The following is a 27496-nucleotide window of genomic DNA, read 5'->3' on the forward strand; positions in this document are numbered from 1 at the left end:
GATATTTTCGAGCCACCTGTTGAATGCATTCTGGGTTGTAGCTCTGAAGACCCAGGAACAAATCTCACAGCTTTCTTTCCCCAGCCCCCTCCATGGTGGTGCAGCAGGAAGGGAAGGGCCTTAGCAGGAACAAGTCGGACTTCAAAGGTTGATGCTCTATGGGCCAGTGGTATTATTGACCCTTTACACCCATCCTGCATTTGCATAGTTGACCCAGGTGGGTTATGGTCCAGCCAGTGTGTTCTCAGAATAAAATTCTGCTCTCTACAGAGAGGGAACTGTGGCTGTTGGACCAGTGCCACCAACTGGTTTGGATCATTCTTGAAGCAGCTTGTGGAATGTCTAGAAAGGAACAATTTCAAAGAACTTTCACATCTGTTGGCTTATTTTACCCTAATGACAATATGTCTTCTCTTTGATATTTGCTTGACATTAAATTTTGCCTTTCTCATTTCCTCCAGAAAACGCCCACTTCTGGATCTCCACCTTGACCTCAACCGCAAAGTGTATGATTGGAACAGCAGAGTTTCTGCCAAGGAAAAGTACTGCCTCTTTTTGCAACACACCCTGAGAAAGAAACTCATCCTGTCTCCCACATGAAAACCCCAAACCTTTCTTCACCTGGAGGTCTCCATCTCTAGAGAGAGAGTGGTTTTCAAGCATGCATGCATGTGAATGGTATGTGGAATAAGATCCTATACAATGCTGAAATTATCTTCTATGAGGAGTGCTTGACTGGAAGTGGGGTTTGAACTGTCTGAGAAGAAAGTATCGGCATCTGTTGCTGAAAGAGCTGGCCAGGTCAGCCTTGGGAGGGAAAAGCTTCAAAACAACAGTTGAGCACTGTTGAATTGGGCAAGTACCAATCAAGTGAACCCAGGATACAGAGATCAGCTTTTAGAATGTATCCAATTAACCTGTGTGTGTCCATACTCCATCTTAAAAAGTAAAATGCAAATGCAGATTGAGGAAATCAGAACACCACAAACACGGTCTTGCCTTCTAGAAACAACCACAGTTAACCAAAACTTTGTGTATCACCTGGCAAATTTTTTTCCTGCTCCCAAGATTTAAGTGTAAGAGAGAGGTTATCTTAGTCCATTTGGGCAGCTACACCAAATGATCATAGACTTGGTAGCTTAAACAGCACACATTTATTTCTTACAGTTCTAGAGGCTAGCAAATCCAAGGTGCTGTCAGATCCTGTGTCTGGTGAGGGCCTTCTTGGTTTTCAGAGAGCTATCTTCTGTTCTCAAATGGCAGAAAGAGAGGGAGGGGTTGGGGAGGGAGAGAGACAGAGAGAGAAACTTGCAATACACCTTCCTGTCTGATTTTGAAACAATTAATCTATTATGCCTTCCTGCCTGAAAGGAGACTATGCTTTCAAAGGCAAGTTTAAATGTGAAATTTAAAAAAATAATTCTTACCCCGTAAATAGAAATAGCATGTCAATTAAAAATCAACTTTTAAGATTCAGTGCTAGTTGAACTGAAAAATTCCACTAAAACTTTGATCCTTAAATTAAAAAGTGAGAATTAGAGTGTTACATTATTTCAGTAAATACTTCAACTACTACATAAATTGCTAAAGTTCCAAATAAAACTTTAGTAACCAATTAATTTGTGATGTGAACAACAGTCATTGGAAACACATGCCTTTTGGTGGAAAAGTGATTCCAAAGAAAAACAATAGTTGGTACAAACATTTCCATGAAGCAACAGGCTGGGAAGATGCAAATTCAGCTACTGAATTGACCTTATCTATAAAAAATATTTAACCTTTGCTCAGTGTTAAAGTAACTGAGAGACAGCATTAGCCAATCCATTATCAAGGAAGTATTCTTCTGCATGAGGGAGATTAGAGAATATTGACAGACTAAAACTTAATATAGACAACACTGGTCACTAAAGCCAAAAGAACTTGACTTCATCCTGGAGCACAAAACACAATTTGTCTTTGGTGCCACCTACAACATGTTTTGTTATCATGTTGAGACTTTTCATTCAACATTGTATTGGCAGATTTAGATAATGTTTGAACAGGAAAGAGGTAGTATAGTAAGCAGTTATTTTAAGGGTATAATATATTTTAATGTATTTAGAACTGTAAAGATTTGAAAACACCACTTGAAATGTTCAATTATACTGCTGCATTTTATGGACATAAAATGTATGCAAAGGAAACATCTTTAAATATGGGTGATTTGCTGAAAGAGTAGGATCTTGATGTCTTTACTAATTTTAATGACAAGACATACATATGTGTGTTCATGTAATTATATGATAATTAAATAACTTTAATATTAAGAAATAAGTTGCTTAGAGCCTTGCTAAATTGCTGAGGCTGACCAAGAACTTGTGATTTCCTGTCTCAGCTCCCAAGTTGCTGGGATTACAGGCATGCACTACTACAGCTGGCTATTATTTCAAGTAATCTTGCTGTTATTGTTTAGTGAGTGGGGGACTCCTGCAGTTATCTTTATATTTAATCTTTGCTTAGGGGCATCAGGAGGAAATACTGTGTCTGTGTGGCCCTGTGAACCAGCACCCCATGTTAATTATTATAGAGAGAATGTAAGAGGAATCTTAATACAGCTTTGGTTGCCTTCTGCAGTTCCATCTAGACCAAGTGACAAGCATTTTCCATTTATTCTTTTTATTATCATAAACAATTACAGCACCTTGTTCTTTTTTTGAGGCAGTAATTTACCGCAAAATGCCATGTATAGGGGCTGGGGTTATGGCTCAGTGGTAGAGGGCTTGCCTAACGTGTGAGGAACTGAATTCAATTCTCAGCACTGCATATGAATGAGTAAAATAAAGGTCCATTGACAACTAAAAACTATTTTTAAAAATGCCACGTATAGCATCTTCTTTGCTTCATTCCAATATTGTAAATACTCAAAAGAAACATAGTACTTATTTATATAATTTTTTAGTTTTGTAGATGTTCATATGTTACTAAGATAATATACATAAAGCTATAAATTTAGCAAATTAATTTTTTTTCTGTACTGGGGATCAAAACAAGGGCCTCATGCATGCTAGGCAAGCACTCTACCACTGAGCTACATCTTCAACCCACTATCAAATTAAATTTCTATATGTAAATATTGATGAGTTTACTTAGACACTTTATTCATTTACCTGAAATCACAGATCTAATACCAAGCATCAGTCAATCCCTTAATCTCAATGAAAAGAGTGATGAGTGTTTTCTTTGTGAGTCTTGCTTACTAACAAGGGGTGTTTTGCATGGAAGGAAGAGGGATTGTGATTACAGACCCAAAATGCATGGGAGGAATGAGGCCTTGCCTTCCCTTCCCTACATCAGAATTGTTTTGAGGATGAAATGAAGCTTGCTTATGAGCATATTTGGTTATGCCATTGAATGTAAGCTATTAGGCAGGTTGTACCACATCTTGAAGAATCCATAGTATTTGAACAGGTTGAGGTGAAGAAGAGGAAGTGTTGCAGGAGAAGACATGAATCAAGTGAGGGAGTACTTGTGACAGAGCCCTGTGAGACAGTGTGAGTAGTGGTGAGTGGTAAGCTAGGAGATAGCTGTGGTGTATGTGTGGGGAACTTTGAAGACCACTGTATTTGTCTTTTATCCAGTTGTCCTATAAGTTATTTTCCTTATTTTAAAGTGGAATCTTTGATTCCTTCTTTTATGCTTGTATATAAGCATTGGATTTTCAAGTGCTTTTCTTTTTATTTTTCACTGTCTATAATTTTTAATGAAATATTTTCAACATAGTAAGAAACAATTCTGAGTGAAGGATCATGCTGATAAATTCATAAATGAATAAAGTGTCTGTTTTATTTATTAAACTTATTTATTACCTGTTTAAATAAAATGTTCTAAAATATACATGGAGACTTATATTTCTTTAAGGCAATATAAGAGATAAGAAAGAACAAAATTGGTGGTTTAGAGGAAGTCTGTACTTTCCAGTTACTCCACAGCTTGGGATTTGAGCAATGGGAATACTGCTCAGTGGATGGGTGACTGAGGGAATTCACCAAAATTCAATAGAGGATGGTCAGACATAGAGAAACTCAGAAATTCTGGTGTTTCAAACAGGACTAAAAAGAGCTCATCAGTGTCAACAGAGGGTGGCAGCACCTCCAGGTCACTGCAGAGAGGAAGGACAACACAAAGGGAGAGAGAAACACAGCAGACAAATTTGGCACTGGAACACCTGTAGAATAAAAAGGCAGCTGGAACTTAGCTGATCCAGAGGCTGCACAGAAAGCTGATGCCCTGGATCTCTCAACATGGGAGTGAAGAGCTGAGGCAGTGAGACAACTGGTAGAGGTCATGAAGGAACTTGTTGCTGCAGGAACCCAAGAGAGCATTGTGAATACTGTCATACTGTCCCAGCCAGTGTCTACTGAGGCATAGGGTGCACCTAGCAATTGAAACAGGCATAGAGAAGATTGTAATCATGGAGATTTAGGTCAGAGATACAATAGGGAGTACAGCTCTTTCCCTTCAAGTCTGTTGGCTTGGACCACCAGCTGAAGAGGGTCAGGAAACCTGAGATGCAGCTCAGGAAGGCCATATTCACAGGTAGTAGAGTGTCTGAGACCCGCTGTGCCCACTTCATCCAGGGTGGTTGGTTACCCAGACCTACAAATAGAATTCTGGGAAGGCTCCTGAGATCCACATGCCCAGAAGAGATCAGCAACTACCTGATCTAGTTTCTCTGGAGTAGATACCATCTGACAAAGTTCCAAAATTCTGATCAGAGCTAGACTTCAGCCAATGGAACTTCCCATTTAGAATTCTGCAGAAGCTCCACCCTGGGAGCACATCTGTCTAGTCTGTCCAGACAAAACTCCAACAGACACTGCTTCCCATTCCATTCTACTTAGTACTGGTGAGTAGGGAAGTCGAGAAGCATTTCAATCTGTTTTGATTTCAGGCCACTCCAGTCAGCAGCTTGGTGAGCAACACAAAAACGAGAAAGGGTTTAATAACCCTCAGCCCTTGCTTTCTCTAAGGGGTGCATAACCCAAGAAGAAATGGAAAGAAGGACAGTCTGGAAGTCTGGTATAGTCAATGAACGTCTATCCTTGTCAGTAGTTTCAACCACCTTTCTTCAATTTTTCTTTAAGATTTTTTCTTGTATTTGCTGATACACACACACACATATCTTTTTATCATTTTTTTCTTTTTTATTATCTTTTTGTTAATATTATTTTTTTTTGGTACTGGGGATTGAACCCAGGGGCACTCAACCACTAAGCCACATCCCCAGCCCTTTCTATATTTTATTTAGAGACAAGTTCTTGCTAAGTTGCTTAGGGCCTTGTTAAGTTGCCCAGGCTGGCTCTTGAACTCTCTATCTTCCTGCCTCAACCTCCCCAGCTGCTGGGATTATAGGCATGCACCACCACACCTGGCTTGTTTTGTTTTTTGAAGGTATTTTTAAGTTTTAGTTTTTATCTCTTGTTAATTTCTCCACTTTCTTCTCTCTATAATAACCAAATTATCTTGTTCTTTCTCTATTTCAGTCTGTATTTTGTTTATTTTATTTTTTCCTCTCTCCTTCTTTATGTCTTCACATGCTACTTCTCTTCTCTCCTTTCACCTTTTGAATATTCCTTTTTCTTTAAATATTTATTTTTTTAATTGTAGTTGGACACAATGCATTTATTTTATTTATTTATATGTGGTGCTGAGGATAGAACCCAGGGCCTCACATGTGCTAGGTGAGTGCTCTACTGCTGAGCCACAACCCCAGTCCACCCCTTTTAAATGTTCTTAACTTCCTTTTGCCTTCCTACTCCATTTTCTTTTCTCTGAATTATCTGTATTTTTATTATATTTAAAAACCATTTAGTTTATATAACTCCTGCCTCATCATTTATGTTGCAGTGGCCGTTGGTGTTGTGGATGTTGTAGTGGACACCTGGTGTTTACTTTAATGACATGTCTAGTTCATGCCTGTAGTTTGTTTTTGCTATTGTTAATTTCCAACCCCACCATTCTTGTTTGTGTGGTTATTTAGAGTTATAGATATCATGGTAGGTTCCTAGTATTTACTTTAATGCTGTATATTGTTTTCTGCCTTTGTTGCTGGTTTTTATATCCCCCTTTTCTGTGAGGTATTGGAAATCTAGTTATACTGCTGAGCTACACCCCAAACCCAGCTAAAAGACAGCACACTTGGTCCCAAACCCACTCAAACTTCAGCAATACTTTAACACACACATACACACACACACAAAATAGAGGAGCAAAAAACTTCCACAGAGGCCCTCTATAGAAACAGCTAGGGAGGGGCCTCAGGTCCTATTTGTGAACATTTGCTCCTATGGCAGATGTAGATATCACACCTATGTAGAGACTCAACCTAGAGCACTCCTAAATTACAGACATACAGACTTGTCAAGTTTAGAAGAGCTACCACAGAGGGCATACCTTATATGTCCTGCTGTATAAAACACAACTGCCTGATCTGCTAGAAGGATCACACTCTTGTGTGTCCTACAGAAAAAGTGGGATCTTAAGCTCCAGCACATTACAGTGCTATATCAAAGTGTACTATCATCCCCCCAAATGATCAGGGAAACTATACTAATAACATCCACTTGGAAATATATTTAACAACTTACAACACTCTGATGTCCCAGAACACATTACCAAGAGAAGGTTGTACCTTAAAAAAATCCCTCCCATCAAAGTACAAGAGAACTCTGTCCCAACAGATGAAAAAATCATAACACAAAATAGAAACATAAGAAATATAAAACAAGGTAACATGACATCTCCCAAGGTTTATAATTCACCAACAACTGACTCAAAAGATATTGAAGTAGATTGAAATACTGGATTAAGAATTTAAAAGAATACCAGGTGTGGTGGTGCATGCCTATAATCCCAACAACTCAAGAGGCTGAGGCAAGAGGATCAAGCCAGTCTCAGCAACTTAGCAAGGCCCTATGCAACTTAGAGAGATCCTGTCTCAAAATAAAACATAAAATGGGCTGGGGATGTGGCTCAGTGGTAAAGCCATCACTACGATAAATTCCTAGTACCCCCCAAAAAAAATTTCAAAAGAATAATTATAAAAAGAGCAGCAAATTCCAAGAGAACACAGAAAAACAATGAATTAAGGCAGTCAGTACAGAATATGAGTGACAAATTTAAGAGATAGAGATACAATAGAAATCATGAAGTTGAAAGGTATAATGAATCAAACAAAAATTCAGTTGAAAGTCTCTCCTTTAGAGTAGAACAAGTAGAAAACAGAATCTCAGAGCTGGAAGAGAAAGTGTTCAGCCTTTAATATTTAGATGGTAATAAAGAAAATAAATAACAATGATCAGAATATACAAGAACTCTGGGGCATTAGGAGACCGAATTTAAGGATCACTGGAATTGAAGAGGGATCTGAGATACAGACATAGCATAGATAACATGGCATAGATAACCCTTTCAGGGAAATAATAACAAAACTTTTCAAACCTTGGAAATAAGATGGACATCCAGATATAGGAGGCATGCAGATTAAAACATTATGATTAAAATGCCTAACACAGAGAACAAGGATAGAATTTTAAAAGCTTCAAGAGAAAAACATAGTATCACATGTAAAAAGGCAAGCCAACTAGAATTACTTTTGATTTCTCAAAATAAGCTCTAAAACTCAGGAGGGCATTGTTCCAAGCTCTTAAGGAAAATAACTGTCAACCAAAATTTCTATATCCAGAAAACTATCCTTTGGAATATAAGGGAAAGAAAAACCTTCCAAAATAAACAGAAATTAAAATAATATATAGGAAAAAAGAATGTATGCCTACAAAGCCAGCATGACAGAAAATACTTAAAGAAATGCTATATATGGAAGAAATTAAAAACAAACTCCAGAGCTCATAAATGGATGAATCTCATTAGAAGAATAGCTAAGCAAATGAGAAACAAGACTGAATTATACATTAGAAATAAATCAAAATTGCAAGAATTAATAAACATTTCTCATAATAACACTGTAAATGGTCTCAACTCTTCAAAAAAGACAAAGACTCAGACTGGATTAAAAAACAAGATCCAACTATATGTTGTTTGTAATCATCTCATAGGCAGAGACAGCCACAAGTTGGAAATGATAGGAAGGAAAATGACATTACATGTAAGTGGAGCCTCAAAACAGGCAGAAGAAGCTATTCTCATATCTGACAAAGCAGATTTCAAGCCAGAATTATTCAGAAGAGACATTCACTATATACTGTTAAAGAGAACAATCCAACATGAAGACACATTGATACTATTTATGCCCCAAACATCAGTATGCCCAATGACATAAAAGAAACACTACTCAACATAAAGACTCAGACAGATCCCAATGCAATAATCCTACCTCTCTCCAATTGATAGGTCATCCATACATAAAAGCAGTAAAAACTCTTCATACCTAAAGTATATTATATATTAAATGGACCTAACAGACAAATACACTTTCTTCTCAGCCCCTCATGGAAGCCTCTTCAAAATACCATGCTTTAGAACACAAAGTAAGTCTTAGCAAATATTTTAAAAACTGCTAAAGTTTCTTGCATGCACCTTACTAAATCATAGTGAAAAGAAACTAGAAATCAATAGCAATAAAAACAACAGAATTTATGTAAAAATATGGAGTGATTAAATAACACATTTTTGAACAATGAATGGGTCATCTAAGGATCAGGGAAGAAATTTAAAAGTCTAGAAACAAATGAGAACATAGTTAAAAACGTATCAGAATGTCTAGATCACTAGAAGGCTAGACAAGAGGAAAGTTTATAGTTATGAGTGCCTACATTTCAAAAAACAAGAAAGATTCCAGACAAACTAATGATGCATCTCAAGATCTTCAAAAAACAAGTCAATTCCAAAACCGGGACAAGAAGATCAAAGACAAAAATCAACGAGATAGAGAGTAGTAAAGCAATACAAAATATCAACATAATGAATAATTGTTTATTTGAGGTGATAAACAGATTTGCTAAGCCCTTAGCCAAACTAACCAAAATAAAGAAAAAGAGCCCCCAAATTATAAAAATTTGAGTTAAAAAAGGAGCTATGGCCACAGACCTCACTGGAATCCAGAGGTTCATTAGGGACTACTTTGAAAACTTGTGTTCCAATAAATTAGATAGAAATAGATAAATTTCTAGACATATACAACCTACAAAAATTGAGCCAAGAGGCTATACAAAACTTAAACTGACCAATAATAAACAATGATATTGAAGCAATGATAAAAAGCCTTCCAACAAAGCAAGCCCCAAGATCAGATGAATTCTTATATGAATTCATATTTAGAGAAGGACTAATGCCAATAAGTTCCTTAAATTATTCCATGAAATATAAAAGGTTGAAATACTTTCAAATTCATTCTATGATGCCAGGATCATCCTGATACCTAAACATATAAAAGAAGGAGAACTACAGATCAACATCCTTGATGCACATAGATGCCAAAATCCTTAATAAATATTGTCAAATCCTATTTAATATCACATTAAAATAATGTTCATCATTATCAAATTGGTTTCATTCCAGGGATGCAAGGATGGTTCAACATTCTTGCAACAAGTGAAATCAATAAATGTAATTCACCACATAAATATAATTAAAGATGAAAACCACAGTCATCTTAATAGATGCTGAAAAAGCTTTTGTCAAAATTCAGCACCTATCATAATATAAACAGTAAAGTAACTAAGGATAGAAAGAACTTACTTAAATATCATGGAGGTGGGGCTGGCATTGTGGCTCAGCAGTAGAGCACTTGCCTAGCACGTGCAAGGCCCTGGGTTCGATCCTCAGCACCACATAAAAATAAAGATATTGTGTTCAACTACAACTAAAAAAAATAATAATAAATATTTAAAAAATATCATGGAGGTGATATATGACAAACCCAAAGCCAACATCATAGTAAATGGGGGAGGGACAACGGAAAATATTTCCTCTAAAATGAGGAACAAGACACGGAAGTTCACTCTCACCACACTTATTTAATAGTACTTTGAAATTTAGGTAGAGCAATTACAGGAGAGAAGGAAATAAAAGGAATACAAACAGGAAAGAAAAAATAAAATTATCACTGTTGGAAGATGATATGATCCTATACTTAGGATATTCATAAAGCTCAACAAGAAGATTTCTATAGTTGATAAAAAATAAACATAGTGGAATATAAGATCAACATATAAAAATCAACAGCTTTCCTGTATGCCAATAATAAAGCTGCTAAGAAAGAAGACAGGAAAACAGTTCCATTCACAACAGCCACAAATAAGCAAATGAGTTGGTTGTGGTGGCGCACATCTGTAATCCCAGCGGCTCGGAAAGCTGAGTCAGGAGGATTGTGAGTTCAAAGCCAGCTTTAGCAACAGCGATGCACTTAGCAACTCAGTGAGACCCTGTCTCTAAATAAAATACAAAATAGGACTGGGGATGTGGCTCAGTGGTTGAGTGTTTTTGAGTTCAATCCCCAGTACCAAAAAACAAACAAATGAACAAACAAACAAAAACCTAGGGATAAATCTAACCAAGGAGGAAAAAGACCTCTACAATGAAAATTATAGAACACAGAATAAAGAAATTAAGAAGACTTTAGAACATAGAAAGACCTCCCTGTTCTTTGATATGCAGAATGAATATTGTTAAAATGGCCATAATACCGAAAGCAATCTACAGATTCATTGCAATCCCCATCAAAATACCAATGACATTTATTAAAGAACTAGAAATAATAGTCTAAAATTCATTAGGAAGAATAAAAGATGCAAAATAGTAAAAACAATTAGAGCAATTCAGGAAGCATCACAAAACTTAATTTCAAATTATAGTACAGAGCTATAGTAACAAAAATTTCATGGTATTGGCATAAAAACAGACATATACACCAATGGAATAGAATAGGAGAAATGGAAACAAACCCACACAGATATAGTCATCTGATTCTTGATGCACCAAAACATATATTGGGGCCTTTTTAACAGCTAATGCTGGGAATCTAGATATCCATGTACAGAGGAATGAGAGTAATTCCCTATCTCTCACTCTGCACAAAAGTCAATTCAAAATGGATGAATGACATAGGATTTAGACTAGAAACTTTGCAACTCCTAGAAGAAAACATAAGGTCAACCCTCCCAACAAGTAGGCACAAGCGATGACTTCCTCAATAGAACTCCTAAAGCTCAGGAAATAATACTTAGAATTAATAAATGGGACAGCATCAAATTAAAACACTTCTTTACAGAAAGGGAAACAATTGATAGGGTGAAGAGAGAGTCTCCAAAATGGGAGAAAATCTTTGCCAGCTGGTCTTCTGACAGAGGATTAATATCCATAATATATAAAGAACTCCAAAACAAAAACAAAAACAAAACAACAAAATAACTCAATCAATAAATGGGCAAATTAACTAAATAGATACTTCTCAAAAAAAGAAATAAAAATAGCCAACAAATTAATGAAAAAATGTTCAAGAGCTTTAGTAATCAAGGAAATGCAAATCAAAACTATACTGAGATTTCATCTCAGTTGGAATGGTCATTATCAAGAATACAAATATTAGGGCTGGGGTTGTGGCTCAGTGGTAAGAGTGTTCATCTACCGTGCACAAGGCACCGGTTCGATCCTCAGCACCACATAAATGTAAAATAAAGATATTGTATCCACCTAAAGCTTAAGAATAAATATTTTTAAAAAGAATACAAATACTAATAAATGTTGGAGAAGATGTGGGATTGTACTCAACCACTATGAAAATCAGTATGGAGGTTCTTCAACAGAGTAGGAATAGAACCCCTACATGACCAACTATACTACTCTTTGGTATTTATTCTAAAGAATTAAAGTCATATTAAAATGACATATGCATATCCATGTATATAGCAGCACAATTCATGATAGCCAAGCTATCAGCCTAGGCTTTGGTTCACAGATGGACAAAGAAAGTGTAGTGTGTGTATATATATATATATATATATAAAATGAAGTTTTATCCAGCCATAAAACAAAATTGTCATTTATAGGAAAATGTATGGAACTTGAGAACATTATGTTAAGCAAAATAAGCCAAACTCAGAAACTGTCAAGAGTCAGTCATATGTTTTCTCTCATATGTGGAAGACAGAGAACAAAGGGCAAAAAATTTAAAAGGAGAGGGTGGGGCATCTCATGAAATTAGAAGTGAAACCAGCAGAGTAGAAGAAGGGGACCAGGGTATGGAGGAGGGAAGGAAAAGTGAAGGTACAAGGGAATGAGATTGATCAAATTATGTGCATGTATGAATGTGTCACTATTATGTATAATTATGCTGCACCAATTAAAAATTAATTTAAATAAAAATATGTATAAAAGAGAAAAGTGCACTAAAATATTTCAAATTTTTGATAGCCCCAAACTGATAATCAGCCAACTGTTCAGTAATAGGATGGAATTTTATGTAGGTAGTAAAATTAGGTAAAAATAGGAAGAGCTTTCGTTAATTGAGTTGTTATTAGCTCATTTGAAATAAATTATTTTATTTGATCCTCATAACAGCTCTATGAGGTAGGTGTTATTATCATATTATTTCTTCTCACTCATAGATGAGGAAAATGAGGCAAAGTTGTGTTAAGTCAGTTACCTGTGGTCCCCCCAAGCTGGGATATGAACTCAAGCTGTGAAGAGTCACTTCAGGGCCCATATCCTTAACCAGTTCTTTGTTTTTACAAAGAACGTTATCACACGAAAAATTTTTATTTAAAATTGTTCATATATTAATGTTACCTGAAAAACACAGGGTAGAAAATATGGTTTTATTATATTTATAGTATCTATGTTTAAAGTAAAAGCAAAGTGAAGAAATACCTCTCATTGGAAAACAAAAGGCCATAAATATTCCTAATGCGGTATTTATTAGATATGGAAGATGACAAACTCCAAAAATAGTGAGAACTGGGAAAAGGGGAGTGAGAAAGCCATACATTGAGAGCATTGAATCTTTCCCAATACATTCTTTGCTGGTGATAAAACAAACCCTGGGGAGGAGGTGTCCATCAACCTAGAAAGGCAGTCTCCAGGAAGAGGCCAAAGCATTGATCCTTTCCTAAGTGAATCCTTTCCAGATACTACAGTGACCCCAAACCTTTCATTGGGCCCAGTAAGATAAATCCCAGAGACTGACTGCTGACCCCAGAACCCCTCCCATTTTGCCCAGTAAGACAGACCCAAAATTCCTGAGTGCCCAAGCTGACATGCTCATTATTTAAGGCACCTCTCAGTATAATCTATATAAGCCCAGTGTCCTCCTTTGTTCAGAGGCTCATTTTCCACCAGAAGAGTGGGTCCATTCCCATGGACCCACTGAATAAAAGGCTGAAATGATCTGTGAAGTTTATATCTGGCTGGGTCATTTTGTGGTAACAGTGTAGGGATGACAGAATTATGACTGTTATATATATTATAATTATATATTTTTTCTCTTTTCCAAATTATCATCTAATATTGGTTTATATATTAAAGCTAAGATGTTTCTTCCAACTTTTTTCTCATTGGTTCTTTTTTTTGGAGGGGGCAGGGATTGAATTCAGGGGCACTCGACCACTGAGCCACATCTACCACCCTATTCTGTATTTTATTTATAGACAGGGTCTCACTGAGTTGCTTAGTACTGTGCTGTTGCTGAGGCTGGTTTTGAACTTGTGATCCTCCTGCCTCAGCCGCCGGAGCCGCTGGGATTATAGGCATGCATCACTAGGCCTGGCAGCCCATTGTTTTTCATTGTTAATGAAATTTTCCTCTTCTTTTTAGTTTGGTCTTCACACCTGTCTCCTTTCTACCCCCTGTTTCAGTGTCAGGGAAACTTGCAACCCACAGACTCTTCTCTCAGGAGCTGGTTGTGAGGACTGATTCCCCAACCCTGGTTCCATTCTGGCTCCCCACTCTTTCCTCCTCCGGTAAGTCATCTTTCTGTTACTGTACAAATGCCGAGATAATCAGCTTCAAAACACAAAAGGTCTATTTTGGCTTATGGTTTCAGACATTTCAGTCCACAGTCACTTAGCCCTGTTGTTTAAGGCTGTGGTGAGTGGTACAAGGTAGAGGAAGCACAAGGCAGAGGAAGCCGTTCAAGCTGACAGTTTGGAAGCAGAGAAAAGGAGAGGAGGGACCTGGTTCCAATGTCCTCTTCTAAGGCACTCCCTCCCCAGTGAACTAACTCCTCCCACTAGGCCTCACCTCCCAAAGGTTTCCACCACCTCCAGTAGTGCCACCTGCTGGGACCAAGCCTTCAACACACTGGCCTTTGAGGGTCATTTAAGTTCCAAACTATTGCACTTCTCTTCCATGAATAGATTGTGGTAAGTGGTATTGAACACCTTCTCCTGTCTGCAGCAGGAATCTGGGAATCTCTTCACCCATATTCTAGGAGTAAATTTTCAGGATTAAGCTTGTTTCTTATGCCACCAGGAAGTCAGAATTTGAGGTCAATCTTGTCAAATTGGCTGCGATTTATAATTGGTAAAGTAGCCTTAAAGAATATGGTTGTCCAAACATCAACTAAGTCTGGCCAATGAGAGGTAAGCAGAAGTAACTATGGCAGCTGCAAAAAAAAAAAAAAAACTTTCCTTGAAAGATATCTATGTTTTGCCCTTGCCCCCTATTTGTCTCTTCTTCCATCCTGTTGATTAGATAGTGGATTTGATGGCTGGATCTCTAACTTCCGTGTTGAACTATGGAGGGCCATATTACAGGAATAGCTGCATGGTGAAGAATAGCTGAACACTGAATGAGGATGTTAAGGAGCAAACGCACCATACCAGCCTAAACCACCTACCTCTGGACTTTTATGTGAATGAAAAAAATCAGAATTTATATTTCTCTCAAACTGATTAGCCCAACTGATGTTTTGTTCTTTGATTAAAATATCTGGAATGTTTGTTCCTATTATAAGCTTGAAAGAAATTTGTATAGATGATTATTTTTATTTTCTAATTATTATTTAAAATGTATACACTTAAATCTGAGCTGGCCTAAATGTTTAATATGGATGATCTTGTTTTTCTTGTTTCATCTTTTGTGCTTTTTTTGAGGAGGATGGAGATGCTTAATTAAGATGGTACAGTTTGAACAGAATCGTCCTGAGAGGTGTGACTCACATGGAAAAGTCATTCTGAGTCACTCAAATTACAGACACAGCTTTTGTATTGAGTTCATGGTGAATAAGAATTCACAGTAAGAGTTTGAAAGCTACATATATAAAGCCAAATGTGAAGGAGAGAGATTCATTTTGAAAGGTTAAAGATAATCAAGATCATGACTCAAAAAGAGCCACGTCTTAAAAATCTACAATTCCTTGTTTTCCTTGCTGGGTCCTCTCTTGCAATGTAATAACCCCAAAGGTGGAAATGTAGAACTTTAATCAAGGCCACTGAATGGAATGACTGATCTTCCCAGGGAGCCACAAGAACCTCCCTATTCCGAGAATCACTTTCTACCCCCAACCTCTTTTTTTATTAACAGAGGATTGAACTCAGGGGTGCTCTACCACAAGCTACATCCAAAGCTCTTTTTACTTTTTATTTTGAGTCAGAGTTTTGGTAAGATGCCCAGACTTGCAATCCTCCTATCTTAACTGCCTGAATCACTGGAATTACAGGTGTGCACCACTATGCCCAGCTTGTTTTCTTCCTTTTCTTGTGTTACCCCAAAGCTGCAGGGCTCCAGAGCCAAGGTTTTCTACATTGGCTTCATTACATATTTAATAAGCAAACACAAGAAAATCAGTTCTCTTCAACAAATCCCTATGCAATGTCAGCTGATATCTACTAAGTACCACAAATAAACTTAACTCCCTAGGCGAAAACCAGGAGGACCACCTTAATGGCAGATTTGAATCAAGAATTCAAACACGCATGTCTTGGGGCTGGGGATGTGGCTCAAGCGGTACCGTGCTCGCCTGGCATGCTTGCGGCCCGGGTTCGATCCTGAGCACCACATACAAAACAAAGAAGTTGTGTCCGCCGATAAACTAAAAAATAAATATTAAAATTCTCTCTCTCTCTCTCTCTCAAAAAAAAAAAATTCAAACACGCGTGTCTTAAGCAGCACAGTACCAGAGCCAAAAGGTAGAAACAATCCAATGTCCACCAACAGATGGGCAAACAAAATATACCCACGTTTTATATGTTTACTTATATAAATGAAATGTATCCATACAATAAAATATTATTCATCTGTAAAAAGGAAGAAAGTACATGGATGAGTCTCAAAAACATGCTAAGTGAAACAAGTCAGACATGAAAGATTACATATTTTGTGATGCTGTTTATAGGAAATATTCAGAATAGCTAAAACTGTGTTACCAGAAGGTATATCACATGTTGCTAGGGACTTTCCCAGAAGGAATGGGGAGAGAATGCTTACTGGGTATGCAGCTTCCTTTGGGGTGATAAAAACGTTTTATAACTAGATAGAAGTGATGGTTGCACAACACTACAAATTTACTAAAGTCACAGATCTGTGTACTTTAAAACAGTTAATTCTATCTCATGTGAATTTCACCTCAATAAGAAAAAGAGAGATTAGAATTGATTGATTGATTCACACATGCATTATTCTAAAAACATTTCCCCCCTTTCCCTGTCTCTCTCTCTCTCTCTGTCTTTTTCTTTTTCTGCACTGAGGATTGAACTTAGGGGATTCTACCACTTCTTCCCCAGCTCTTTTATTTTTTATTTTTATTTTGAGACAGGGTCTCACTAAGTTGCCCAGGTGGGCCTTGAACTTGCAATCCTCCTCCTTTATCAGATTTGTGTCTTACAAATACTTTCTCCCAGGCCGTGTTAGTCCTTTCATCTTTTCTTTCTCTTAATAATGCCTTTCACGGAGCTGAAGATTTTAATTTTAGTGAAGTCCAGCTTATTAGTTATTTCTTTTGTGAATTGTGCTTTTGGCATTTTATCTAAGAAACCATTGTCAAATGCAAGGTCATCTAGGTTTTCTCCTAGAAGTTGTAGTCTTGTATTTCACACTTAGGTCTACAATCAATTTTGAGTCAATTTTTTTTTGTGAAACATGTAAGACCCGTGTCTGGATTCACTTTTTACACTTGTCCTAGCACCATTTGTTGAAAAGACCATCTTCTCTACTGAATAACCTTTGTTTCTTTCTCGAAGGTCATTTGGTTGTATTTGTATGGGTCTGTTTCTGTTTCTCTGTCAGTCAGTTACCCCACCTTCTGGATCACTGAAGCTTTACCTTACATCTTGACAGTATACAATGTTGGGGAAATGTGGAGAATTTTGACTGAATTGTTTGTTTCATTTTAAACAATATGTTATTATACTTAAAAAAATAAAATAAAAACTAAAAAAAGTCTAGTGGTTTTATTAAACATGATGAATGTATTTATTTTAAACACAAGTGGCATAATATTATATTTAATACTTTCTCTCTTTTTTTCCTCTTGTGATATGGGGGACCAAACCCAGAGTCTCAGGCATGCTAAACATGTGCTCTACCACTGAGCTACACCTTCAGCCTCTTCTCTTTCTTTTCATTCATGGGGTCATGTTGATACGTCTTTTACAATTTTTCCATATTTAAACAATGGTACAAAAACCATCTTTTCTTTCTTATTTGGTAAGGACTTCCTGCCTCATATCTAGGGTTCCCAATCCCCTTTTTAGTCCTTCTTCCAAGATAGGGTATGATTTCAACTATTTTATATCTTTAGTCTCTTCCTCTCTCTTCAATCCTTTAATCTAAAAGCAAACTCTGCCTCCCTTGTTGAATAAATTCCCTCTCTTTTGGGCCCTGTCCTAGGGAAACATTAAGACTAGTTTATACTGTCTCCCTTCCTCTTTGCCCATTTACTTCAACTTTCCTGCCATCTGCATTTCACCTTAACCATTCTAACAAGTCTTCAGCGTTCAAGGGTGGCATTCATCTTGGTTGCCTCCTCCCTGTTTCTCCAAGGATCCACTAAAGAAGTTCTATCTAGGACTTCTTGCTATCCTTCACTTCCTGATCTTTAAATGTGAATATTCCTGAGGATCACTCTTTTTTTCCTCTATTTATATTTTGTCTTTTGACAACTTTGTGGCTTTAAGTAGTATTTCAATACAAGTGACTCTAAGATGGATTTTTATACTCTACATTCCTTTCTTCAAGTCTTTTCAATTTCTGGAAGATTTTCCCACTTGATTTTTCCCTCTGGTACCTCAAACTTAATATACACCCAACATTTAAAAAGCCTTATTCCAAATCTCCTGTCCATGTCTCCAATTTCGGCTAACAGCACTACCAGAACATCATTTTCACCCTAGTCCCCCTTCTTCTATCTTCCTGTAGCCAACTAGTTTCTAATTGGGTGAGTTCTGTATCTACTATGGTTTTTGCTCCTTGTAATGAGGACTTGTTTAAATTAAATATACCAAACTATTTTTCCCCTATTTTATTTCCTGGTAACCTGTATTTCTCCATCTCAATTTCCTCAAGCCAAGAATGGAAACTGAGATGCTCCAACCCTTGGCTCGAGCAGATGCCAGTGAAACCAAAATGGAAACATCTCTGGGCAGCACAGCCTGGCTAAGTCTACATATGTACATCTCTCGCTTTTGTTCCTATAAATTGTAATGTTTGTGTTTGACACACAGGCATATTAACTGCTTTCCCAGTTTGGGTCAAACTGCAATTAAATTCCTTTTTCCTGTTTATTATCATTTCTCTTATTTCTGACATTGGTGGGCAATCGAATTCAGTCTGCCTGAACCCAGCAGGGTCTCTGGCTTGGGGCACTGGTAACTCTGTGGGTCATCCAATTTGTCTGAGACAACAATGTTTGGAGGAAAATCTTGAAGAAGCTGAAAATGAAGAAACAATTTCGACAGATGAAGGTTTTAGATAGTTGACTGAGCTGCAATTCTATTATCTCTGCACTGGAGAATCTTGAATCTTGACCAAGCTGAGTTTAAGGAGATCCTTCAGGTTGCAAAAAAGATGGTGGTTGAGTGGCAGGTACAAACCCAAGGTGAAGGCTATGGTCCTAGTTGAGTGGAGAGGTCATAAAGGCAGAGAAACTGTAAAGGTGAGGCAGGTGGCTACTGGAACTCCAGGTCAGACACTCTGTTGGGTTTCAGAGGGCTGGATTCAGTCACCTGCCTACATCAGAAATAAGAGAAATAATATAAAAAGGAAAAAAATGTATTTAATTACTGTCTGACTCGAACTGGGAAGGCAGCCAAATCTGCCTCCATTGATCCTTCAGAAACATTACAATGTAAATGAACAAAAGGCAGAAAATATACATAAATAGATTTATTCAGGCTTTGCTAGCCAGAGAGATGTTACAATTCAGCTTTCCCTGGTACCTGTCTGAGGGTGCTGGGGGAGCAGCTTCTCAGTGTCCATTTTCATCATGAGGAAGCTGGGGTGGAAAATGCAGGTTATTAGGAAATTAAAGGAAAAAAGTTGGGGAATTTTAATTCAAAGGAACACTGCTATGGCAGCTTCTGAGTCTGGGTCTTTAGTTCTGGTCATTGTATCTTTCTGGACTCTAACCTGCCACCTTACCCAACATCTCCAAAACATAACTGTAGTGCAAGGTCTGTTTCTAATACTGCCTTCTTCCATTGTCCACGGTCCAATATCTCTTCATTTGGAATTTTTGCTTCCTCCCCTGAATAGAATAAAATTTCATATGAATCTCTTCCATGTCTTCTTTCTATTTTGTATCTCAGGCTGTAATTTATTTATATTTTGTGATATGGGGATTGAACCCAGAGTCTTGGACATGCTAGACTAGCACTTACTGCTGAGCTACTCACAGCCCCTTCTGCATGATTTACTGATGAGCATGATATAGTTGAATTCAGTTTTATCTTTATAGCTTTTTCAAGCACTGAAGCGGATGCAGAGCCTGGCATACAGTAAGCCCTCCATAAATGCACATTCAATGAATTCATGATTGATAAAGAAGAAATGATTGACTCTGGAATGTTAAGTTTCATAAAATATTATGATACATTCATGATCTTGCTTTAGCAAGTAATGTACTGGACATAATTTAGATTATTATTCATGTAGTTTTATATTATAAAGTATAAGTAGTTTGTGACATGGAATTGTGACATACCCTATGTCTCCCTTTCGTCTTTTTATTGAGATATAGTTCACATTCCAAAACATTCACCTTTTTCAAGTACACAGTTCAGTGGTTTTTATTATAGTCAGAGAATTAAGTAATCATTAATTTCAGAGAATTTCCTTCCACCTAAAGAGAAAACCCTCTACCAATTATCCATCACTCTATTTCTCTTCTTTCCCCACCCTCTGATAACAAGTAATTCATTTTCTGTCTCTTTGGATTGCCTGTTCTGGGTATTTTACGTAAACAGATCATACAAATCATAGTCCTTTGTGCCTGACTTCTTTCACTTCTTTCATAGTGTTCTGCTATGCTGTGGAGTGTTAGCACTTCATTCCAATGAAGGCTGAAATATTCTGTTGCATGGATATGCCACACTTATTTATTCATCAATCAATGAAAGTTTGCATTGCTTCACTGGTTGGCTGTTGTAAATATTGCTGCTGTGCATGTTCATGTACAAGGTTTGTGTGGACATATATTTTCATTTCTCTTGGGCATCTACTTAGAAGTAGAATTGCTAAGAATTACAGAAACTTTATGTTCAGTTTTTGAGAATCTGCCAAACTGTTTTCCCAAGTCGGGGTACCATTTTACAGTCCCACAAGCAAAGTACTAGGGTTCAAATTTCTCATACCCTTGCCAACACTTGCTATTGTCCCCCTCCTCCTTAAATTATAAGCTTACCCTATTGGACATGATGTGGTGTCTCACTGGTTCTGGTTTGCATTTCCTTGATAACTATTCATGTCAAACAGGCATCTTTTCGGGTGCATATTGGCCATTTGCTTATCTTTTTTGGAAAAATAGCTGTTCAAATTCTTTCTCATTTTTTAAATTGGGTTTGTTTTTTTGTGGGTTTGGGTGTAGATTTTGTTGTGGTGATTGTTGAGTTGTTAAGTATTCTTTTCTTTTAATTCTGGATATTAGTCTCTTATCAGAATAAAGGTTTGCAAATATTTTCTCCCATTCTTTGGATTATCATCTCACTTTCTTAGTGATGTCCTTTACAGAAGTTTAAAATTGTGGTCAAGTTCAACTGCTTATGCTTATGTTCTTGGTGTCATATCTAAGAAGCCATTACCCTATCCAAGGTAATGAGGTGTTAACAACAGTGTTTTCTTCTGTGAGTTTTATGATTTCAGTTCTTTGATACATTGTGACTTAAAAATATGTGGTGTGAGGTAAGGGTTCAACCTCATTCTTTTGCATATAAATACTCATTTGTCTCAACTCCACTTATTTTATTAATTTATTTGTTCTAATTTTTTATATATGACAGCAGAATGCATTTCAATTCATAGTACAAGTATAAAGCACAATTTTTCATGTCTCTGGTTGTACACAAAGTAGAGTCACACCATTCATGTCTTCATACATGTACTTAAGGTAATGATGTCCATCTCATTTCACCATCTTTTCTATTCCCCCAGCCCCCTCCCTTCCTCTACCTCACTGTTGCCCTATCTAAAGTTCCTCCATTCCTCCTATGCTCCCCCCACTCTCCATCCCCGTTATGAATCAGCATATCAGAGAAAACATTTGGCATTTGTTTTTTTGTGATTGGCTTACTTTAATTAGCATAATATTTTCCAACTCCATCCATTTGCCTGCAATATTCCATTGTGTATATATACCACAATTTCTTTACCTATTCATCTACTGAAAGGACATCTAGGTTGGTTCCACAATTTAGCTATTGTATATTGTATATTGTGCTGCTATAAACACTGATGTGCCTGTGTCCCTGTAGTCTGCTGTTTTTTAGTTCTTTGGGTATAAATCAAGAAGTGGGATAGCTGGGTCAAATGGTGGTTCCATTCCAAGTTTTCCAAGGAATCTGCATAATACTTTCCAGATTGGTTGCACCAATTTGCAGTCTCACCAGTAATGTATGAGTGTGCCTTTCTCCCCACATCTTCACCAACACTTATTGTTGTTTGTATTCTTAATAGCTGCCATTCTGACTGGAGTGAGATGAAATCTTAGTTTTGATTTGCATTTCTCTAATTGCTAGAGATATTGAACATTATTTCATATATTTGTTAAGTGATTGTATATCATCTTCTGAGAAGTGTCTGTTCATTTCCTTGGCTCATTTATTGATTGGGTTATTTGGTTTTTTGGTGTTAAGTATTTTGAGTTCTTTATATATCCTAGAGATTAGTGCTCTATCTGATGTGCATGTGGTAAAAATTTGTTCCCATTCTGTAGGCTATCTATGCACATCACTGATTGTTTCTTTTGCTGAGAAGGAGCTTTTTAGTTTGAATCTTTCCCATTTATTGATTGTCAATTTTATTTCTTGTGCTATAGGAGTCTTATTACGAAATTCGGGGCCTAATCTGATATGATGAAGATTTGGGCCTATTTTTTCTTCTATTAGGTGCAGGGTCTCTGGTTTAATTCCTAGGTCCTTGATCCACTTTGAGTTGAGTTTTGTGCATGGTGAGATATAAGGGCTTAATTTCATTTTGTTGCATATGGATTTCCAGTTTTCCTAGCACCATTTGTTGAAGAGTCTATCCTTTCTCTAATATATGTTTTTGGCACCTTTGTTTAATATGAGATAACTGTATTTATGTGGGTCGTCTCTGTGTCCTCTATACTGTACCATTGATCTACATGTCTATTTTGGTGCCAGTATTATGCTGTTTTGTTACTATTGCTTTGCAGTACAGCTTAAGGTCTGGTATAGTGATGCCACCTGCTTTGCTGTTCTTGCTAAGGATTGCTTTGGCTATTCTGGGTCTCTTGTTTTTCCAGATTAATTTAATGACTGCTTTTGCTATTTCTATAAGGAATGTCATTGGTATTTTGATTGGAATTGCATTAAATAATGTATAGTGTTTTTGGTAGTATGGTCATTTTGACAGCATTAATTCTGCCTATCCAAGAACAAGAGAGATATCTCCATCTTCTAAGGTCTTCTACAATTTCTTTCTTTAGCATTCTGTAATTTTCATTGTAGTGGTCTTTGCCTCTTTTGTTGATTCCTAAGTAATTTTTTTTGAGGCTATTGTAAATGGGGTAGTTTTCCTGGTTTCTCTTTCAGAGGATTTCTCACTGATGTACAGAAATGCCTTTGATTTATGGGTGTTGATTTTATATCCTGCTACTTTGCTGAATTCATGTATTAGTTCTAGAAGTTTTCATGGAAGTTTTTGAATCTTCTAAGTGTAGAATCATATCATCAGCAAATAGTGATAATTTGAGTTTTTCTTTTCCTATGTGTATCCCTTTAATTTCTTTTGTCGGTCTTATTGCTCTGGCTAGAATTTCAAGAACTATGCTAAATAGAATTGGTGAAAGAGGGTATCCCTGTCTTGTTCCAGATTTTAGAGGGAATGCTTTCAATTTTTCTCCAATTAGAATGATGTTGGCCTGGGACTTAGCATAGATAGCTTTTATAATGTTGAGATATGTTCCTATTATCCCTAGTTTTTCTAGTGTTTTGAACATGAAGGGTTGCTATATTTTGTTGAATGCTTTTTCTGCATCTATTGAGATGATCATATGATTCTTATCTTTAAGTCTATTGATGTAATAAATTACATTTATTGATTTTTGTATTTTGAACCAACCTTGCATCCCTGGGATGAACCCCACTTGATTATGGTGTACTATCTTTTTGATATGTTTTTGTATTCAATTTGCCAGAATTTTTATTGAGAATTTTTGCATCTATGTTCATTACAGATATTGGTCTGAAGTTTTCTTTCTTTGATGTGTCTTTTCCTGGTTTTGGAATCAGAGTGATATTTGCCTCATAGAATGAATTTGGAAGTGTTCCCTCTTTTTCTATTTCATGAAATAATTTGAGGAGTATTGGTATTAGTTCTTCTTTGAAGGTCTTGTAGAACTCACCTGTATTTCCATCCAGTCCTGTGCTTTTCTTGGTTTGTAGTCTTCTAAATTCTTGGATTGCATCTTCTATTTCATTGCTTGAAATTGATCTGTTTAACTTGTGTATATCATCCTGATTCAGTTTGGGAAAATCATATGACTCTAAAATTTGTCAATGCCTTTGATATTTTCTATTTTATTGGAGTACAAATTTTCAAAATAATTTCTAATTATCTTCTGTATTTCTGTAGTGTCCATCATGATATTTCTTTTTTTCACCATGGGTGTTAGTAATTTGAATTTTCTCTCACCTACTCTTCATTAGCATGGCTAAGGGTTTATCAATTTTATTTATTTTTTTCAAAGACCAACTTTTTGTTTTGTCAATTTTTTCAATTGTTTCTTTTGTTTCAATTTCAGTGATTTCAGCTCTGATTTTAATTATTCCCTGTCTTCTACTGCTTTTGGTGTTGATTTGTTCTTTTTCTAGGGCTTTGAGATATAATGTTAGGTCATTTATTTGTTGACTTTTTCTTCTTTTAAGGGATGAACTCCATGCAATGAACTTTCCTCTTGGTACTGCTTTCATAGTGTCCTAGAGATTTCAATATATTGTATCAATATTCTCATTTACCTCTAAGAATTTTTTAAATGAAATTATCTATTTATTCTAATTTGTTTTACATGATGGCAAAATGCAATTCATTTCATATTACACATACAAAGCACAAACCTCTAAGAATTTTTAAATCTCCTCTTTGCTGTCTTTTGCAACCCAGTGTTCATTCAGTAGCATATTATTTAGTCTCCAGGTGTTGGAGTAGCTTCTATTTTTTATTTTATCATTGATTTCTAATTTCATTCCATTATGATCTGATAGAATGCAGGGTAGTATCTCTACTGTTTGTATTTGCTAAGAGTTGCTTTGTGGCATAATATATGGTCTGTTTTGGAAAAGAATCCATGTGCTGCTGAGAAGAAAGTTTATTCACTCATTGAGAGATGAAATATTCTATATATGTCTGTTAAGTCTAAGTTATTAATTGTAGTATTGAGTTCTATCATTTCTTTCTTTAGCTTTGTTTGGAAAATCTATCCAGTGGTGAAAGAGGTGTGTTAAAGTCACCCAGAATTATTGTGTTGTGCTATTTGACTCTTGAACTTGAGAAGAGTTTGTTTGATGAATGTAATGCTCCATTGTTTGGGGATATATATTTATAATTGTTATATCTTGTTGATGTGTGGTTCTCTTAAGCAGTATGAAATGTCCTTCTTTATCCCTTTTGATTAACTTTGGCTTAAAGTCTACTTTATTTGATAAGAGGTTGAAATCCCTGCTTGTTTCTGCAGTACATGTGAGTGGTATATTTTTTCCCAACCTTTCACCTTCAGTCTGTGGATGTCTTTTCCTATGAGATGAGTCTTTTGAAGGCAACATATTTTTGGCTCTTTTTTTTCCAATCCAATCTGCCAGTCTATGTCTTTTGATTGGTGAGTTTAGGCCATTAACATTCAGGGTTATTATTGAGATATGATTTATCATATTTGTTTATTTTTGGTATTTAACTTGACTTGTTTTCTCCTTTGATTAGTATTTCCTTTAGTGTAATATCTCCCTTTGCTGACTTTCATTGTTGTTTTTCATTTCCTCCTCATGGAATATTTTGCTGAGGATGTTTTGTAGTGTAGGCTTTCTAGTTGTAAATTCTTTTTAACTTTTGTTTACCATGGAAGGTTTTTATTTCATCATCAAACTAAAGCTTAGTTTTGCTGGATATAAGATTCTTGGTTGGCATCCATTTTCTTTCAGAGCTTGGTATATGTTGTTCCAGGATCTTCTAGCTTTTAGGGTCTGGGTTGAAAAATCTGTAGAGATCCTAATTGGTTTCCTCCTATATGTAATCCGATTCCTTTCTCTTGTGGCTTTTAAATTCTCTCCTTATTCTGTATGCTAGGCATTTTCATTATAATGTGTGTTGGTGTAGCTCTGTTGTGATTTTGTAAATTTGGTGTCCTGTAAGACTCTTATATTTGATTTTCCAATTCATTCTTCATGTTTGGAAAAATTTCTGATATTATTTTATTGAATAGATTATTCATTACTTTGGTTTGGAATTCTATGCCTTCTTCTATTCCAGTAATTCTTATATTTGGTCTTTTTATGTTATCCCATAATACTTGAATGTTCTGCTCATGTTTTCTCACCATCTTCACTGTGTGGTGAACATTCTTTTCAAGATTATATTTTTTCTTCATTGTCTGAGGTCCTGTCTTCCAAGTGATCTAATCTGTTGTTGATACTTTTAATTTGGTTTATTTTTTCATTTCAAGGATTTCTTTTTTTTTTCAGAACCTCTATCTCCTTATTGAAGTAACCTTTTGTTTCCTGTATTTGCTTATGTAGTTCTTTATCAAAATTATTTTTGCTGCCTGTATTTTCTCTCTTATATCATCCTTTAATTCACAGAACATTTTAATTATGTACATCCTGAACTCCTTCTTTGTCATTAAACTTCTGTTGTGCTGGCCATGGATTCTAATAATGTAATATCTTGGTTTGTTTGGGGGAACTTTCTTCCCTTGTTTTTTCATGTTGTTCATGTGTCTTCCCTTCTAGAACTGCAGATCTGTGCTATAAGGTTTTTACCCTATAGGCTTATAGTGTCTCTGCAGGTTTCCAATACCTCTCCTTTAAGGAGGAGATCAATGTGAACAGATTCCAGTACAAACAATATACAATCTTAAACCAAATATCTGCTATTAAGACATTTATGGTTTTGTCAGAATATTCAGAAATTATTATCTACAATATTTGCTCAATTATTATCTACAATATAAACAGTAGGTTTGCAAAAGAGTGTACAGTTTCTGATGATGGACAAAGAACTGGGGGTGAGGTGTAGGATGAGATATTGAAGGGAGTAGGAGGTAAGGATATAGAGTTATCAGAACTTAGAAAGTGTGAAAGAGGAAACTAAAGTTGCTTAGTAGCAGGAGAAGAGAGAGAAAGTAATTTGGGGGAGACAGTAAGTGGAAAGACAGTAGAGTACAAAAAAAAACCAAACATAAATATTAAGGAAAGTAAAAATGTAAAAACGGGAGATAAAAGAATATACAACACCACTATAATATACTATTCAGACATCCCAGTCCTCAACAGCCTAATTCATTAAAAGTACTTGGTTTCACAAATGAAGGAGAGCGAAAGAGAGAGAGAGAGAGAGAGAGAGAGAGAGAGAGAGAGAGAGAGAGAGAGAGAGAGAGAGAAATCTTGAAGGAAGATACAAGGATAATTTTTATTGGAGATCAGTATCTTTCCAAGCTTCCCTTCTCATCCAATAGGTCAGGTTGTCTGTTGTTCACTGGTATCCCCACCCTCAGGATGGTGAAGTTTATTAGGGTGGAAGGGTTGGTCCAAGGATCTACTTTGGGGCCTGCTTGTGTGATGTGGGCACTTGGTCTTATCTCCTAATATCACCTATAGACCTCACAACTCCTGGTCTCTAA

At 36.3% G+C, this 27496-nt stretch overlaps 1 protein-coding gene across 21 annotated transcripts in view; it reads left to right on the forward strand.

The window, feature by feature from the left end:
* The window catches only part of Cflar (CASP8 and FADD like apoptosis regulator), a 66903-nt gene extending 39803 nt beyond the window's left edge, over positions 1-27100 (forward strand). For 19 of the 21 annotated variants that reach the window (XR_009226471.1, XR_009226467.1, XR_009226479.1 and 16 more), the window contains 2 exons: positions 462-678; positions 13848-27100. Coding sequence is in view for 1 of the 21 variants with exons in the window: in XM_058578251.1 (XP_058434234.1) it covers positions 462-600 (139 nt within the window). In the remaining 20 variants the exon portion in view is untranslated. Of the gene's footprint in view, positions 1-461; positions 3874-4930; positions 5059-13847 lie in introns of those variants that run through there. The other 2 variants (XR_009226463.1, XM_058578251.1) reach the window with 2 other exon arrangements.
* Positions 27101-27496: the final 396 nt, after the last annotated feature.

This window comes from Marmota monax, unplaced genomic scaffold, assembly GCF_021218885.2.
Source record: "Marmota monax isolate L192 unplaced genomic scaffold, Marmota_monax_Labrador192_F-V1.1 WCK01_AAM20220418_F8-fsc00095, whole genome shotgun sequence".
Taxonomy (NCBI): domain Eukaryota; kingdom Metazoa; phylum Chordata; class Mammalia; order Rodentia; family Sciuridae; genus Marmota; species Marmota monax.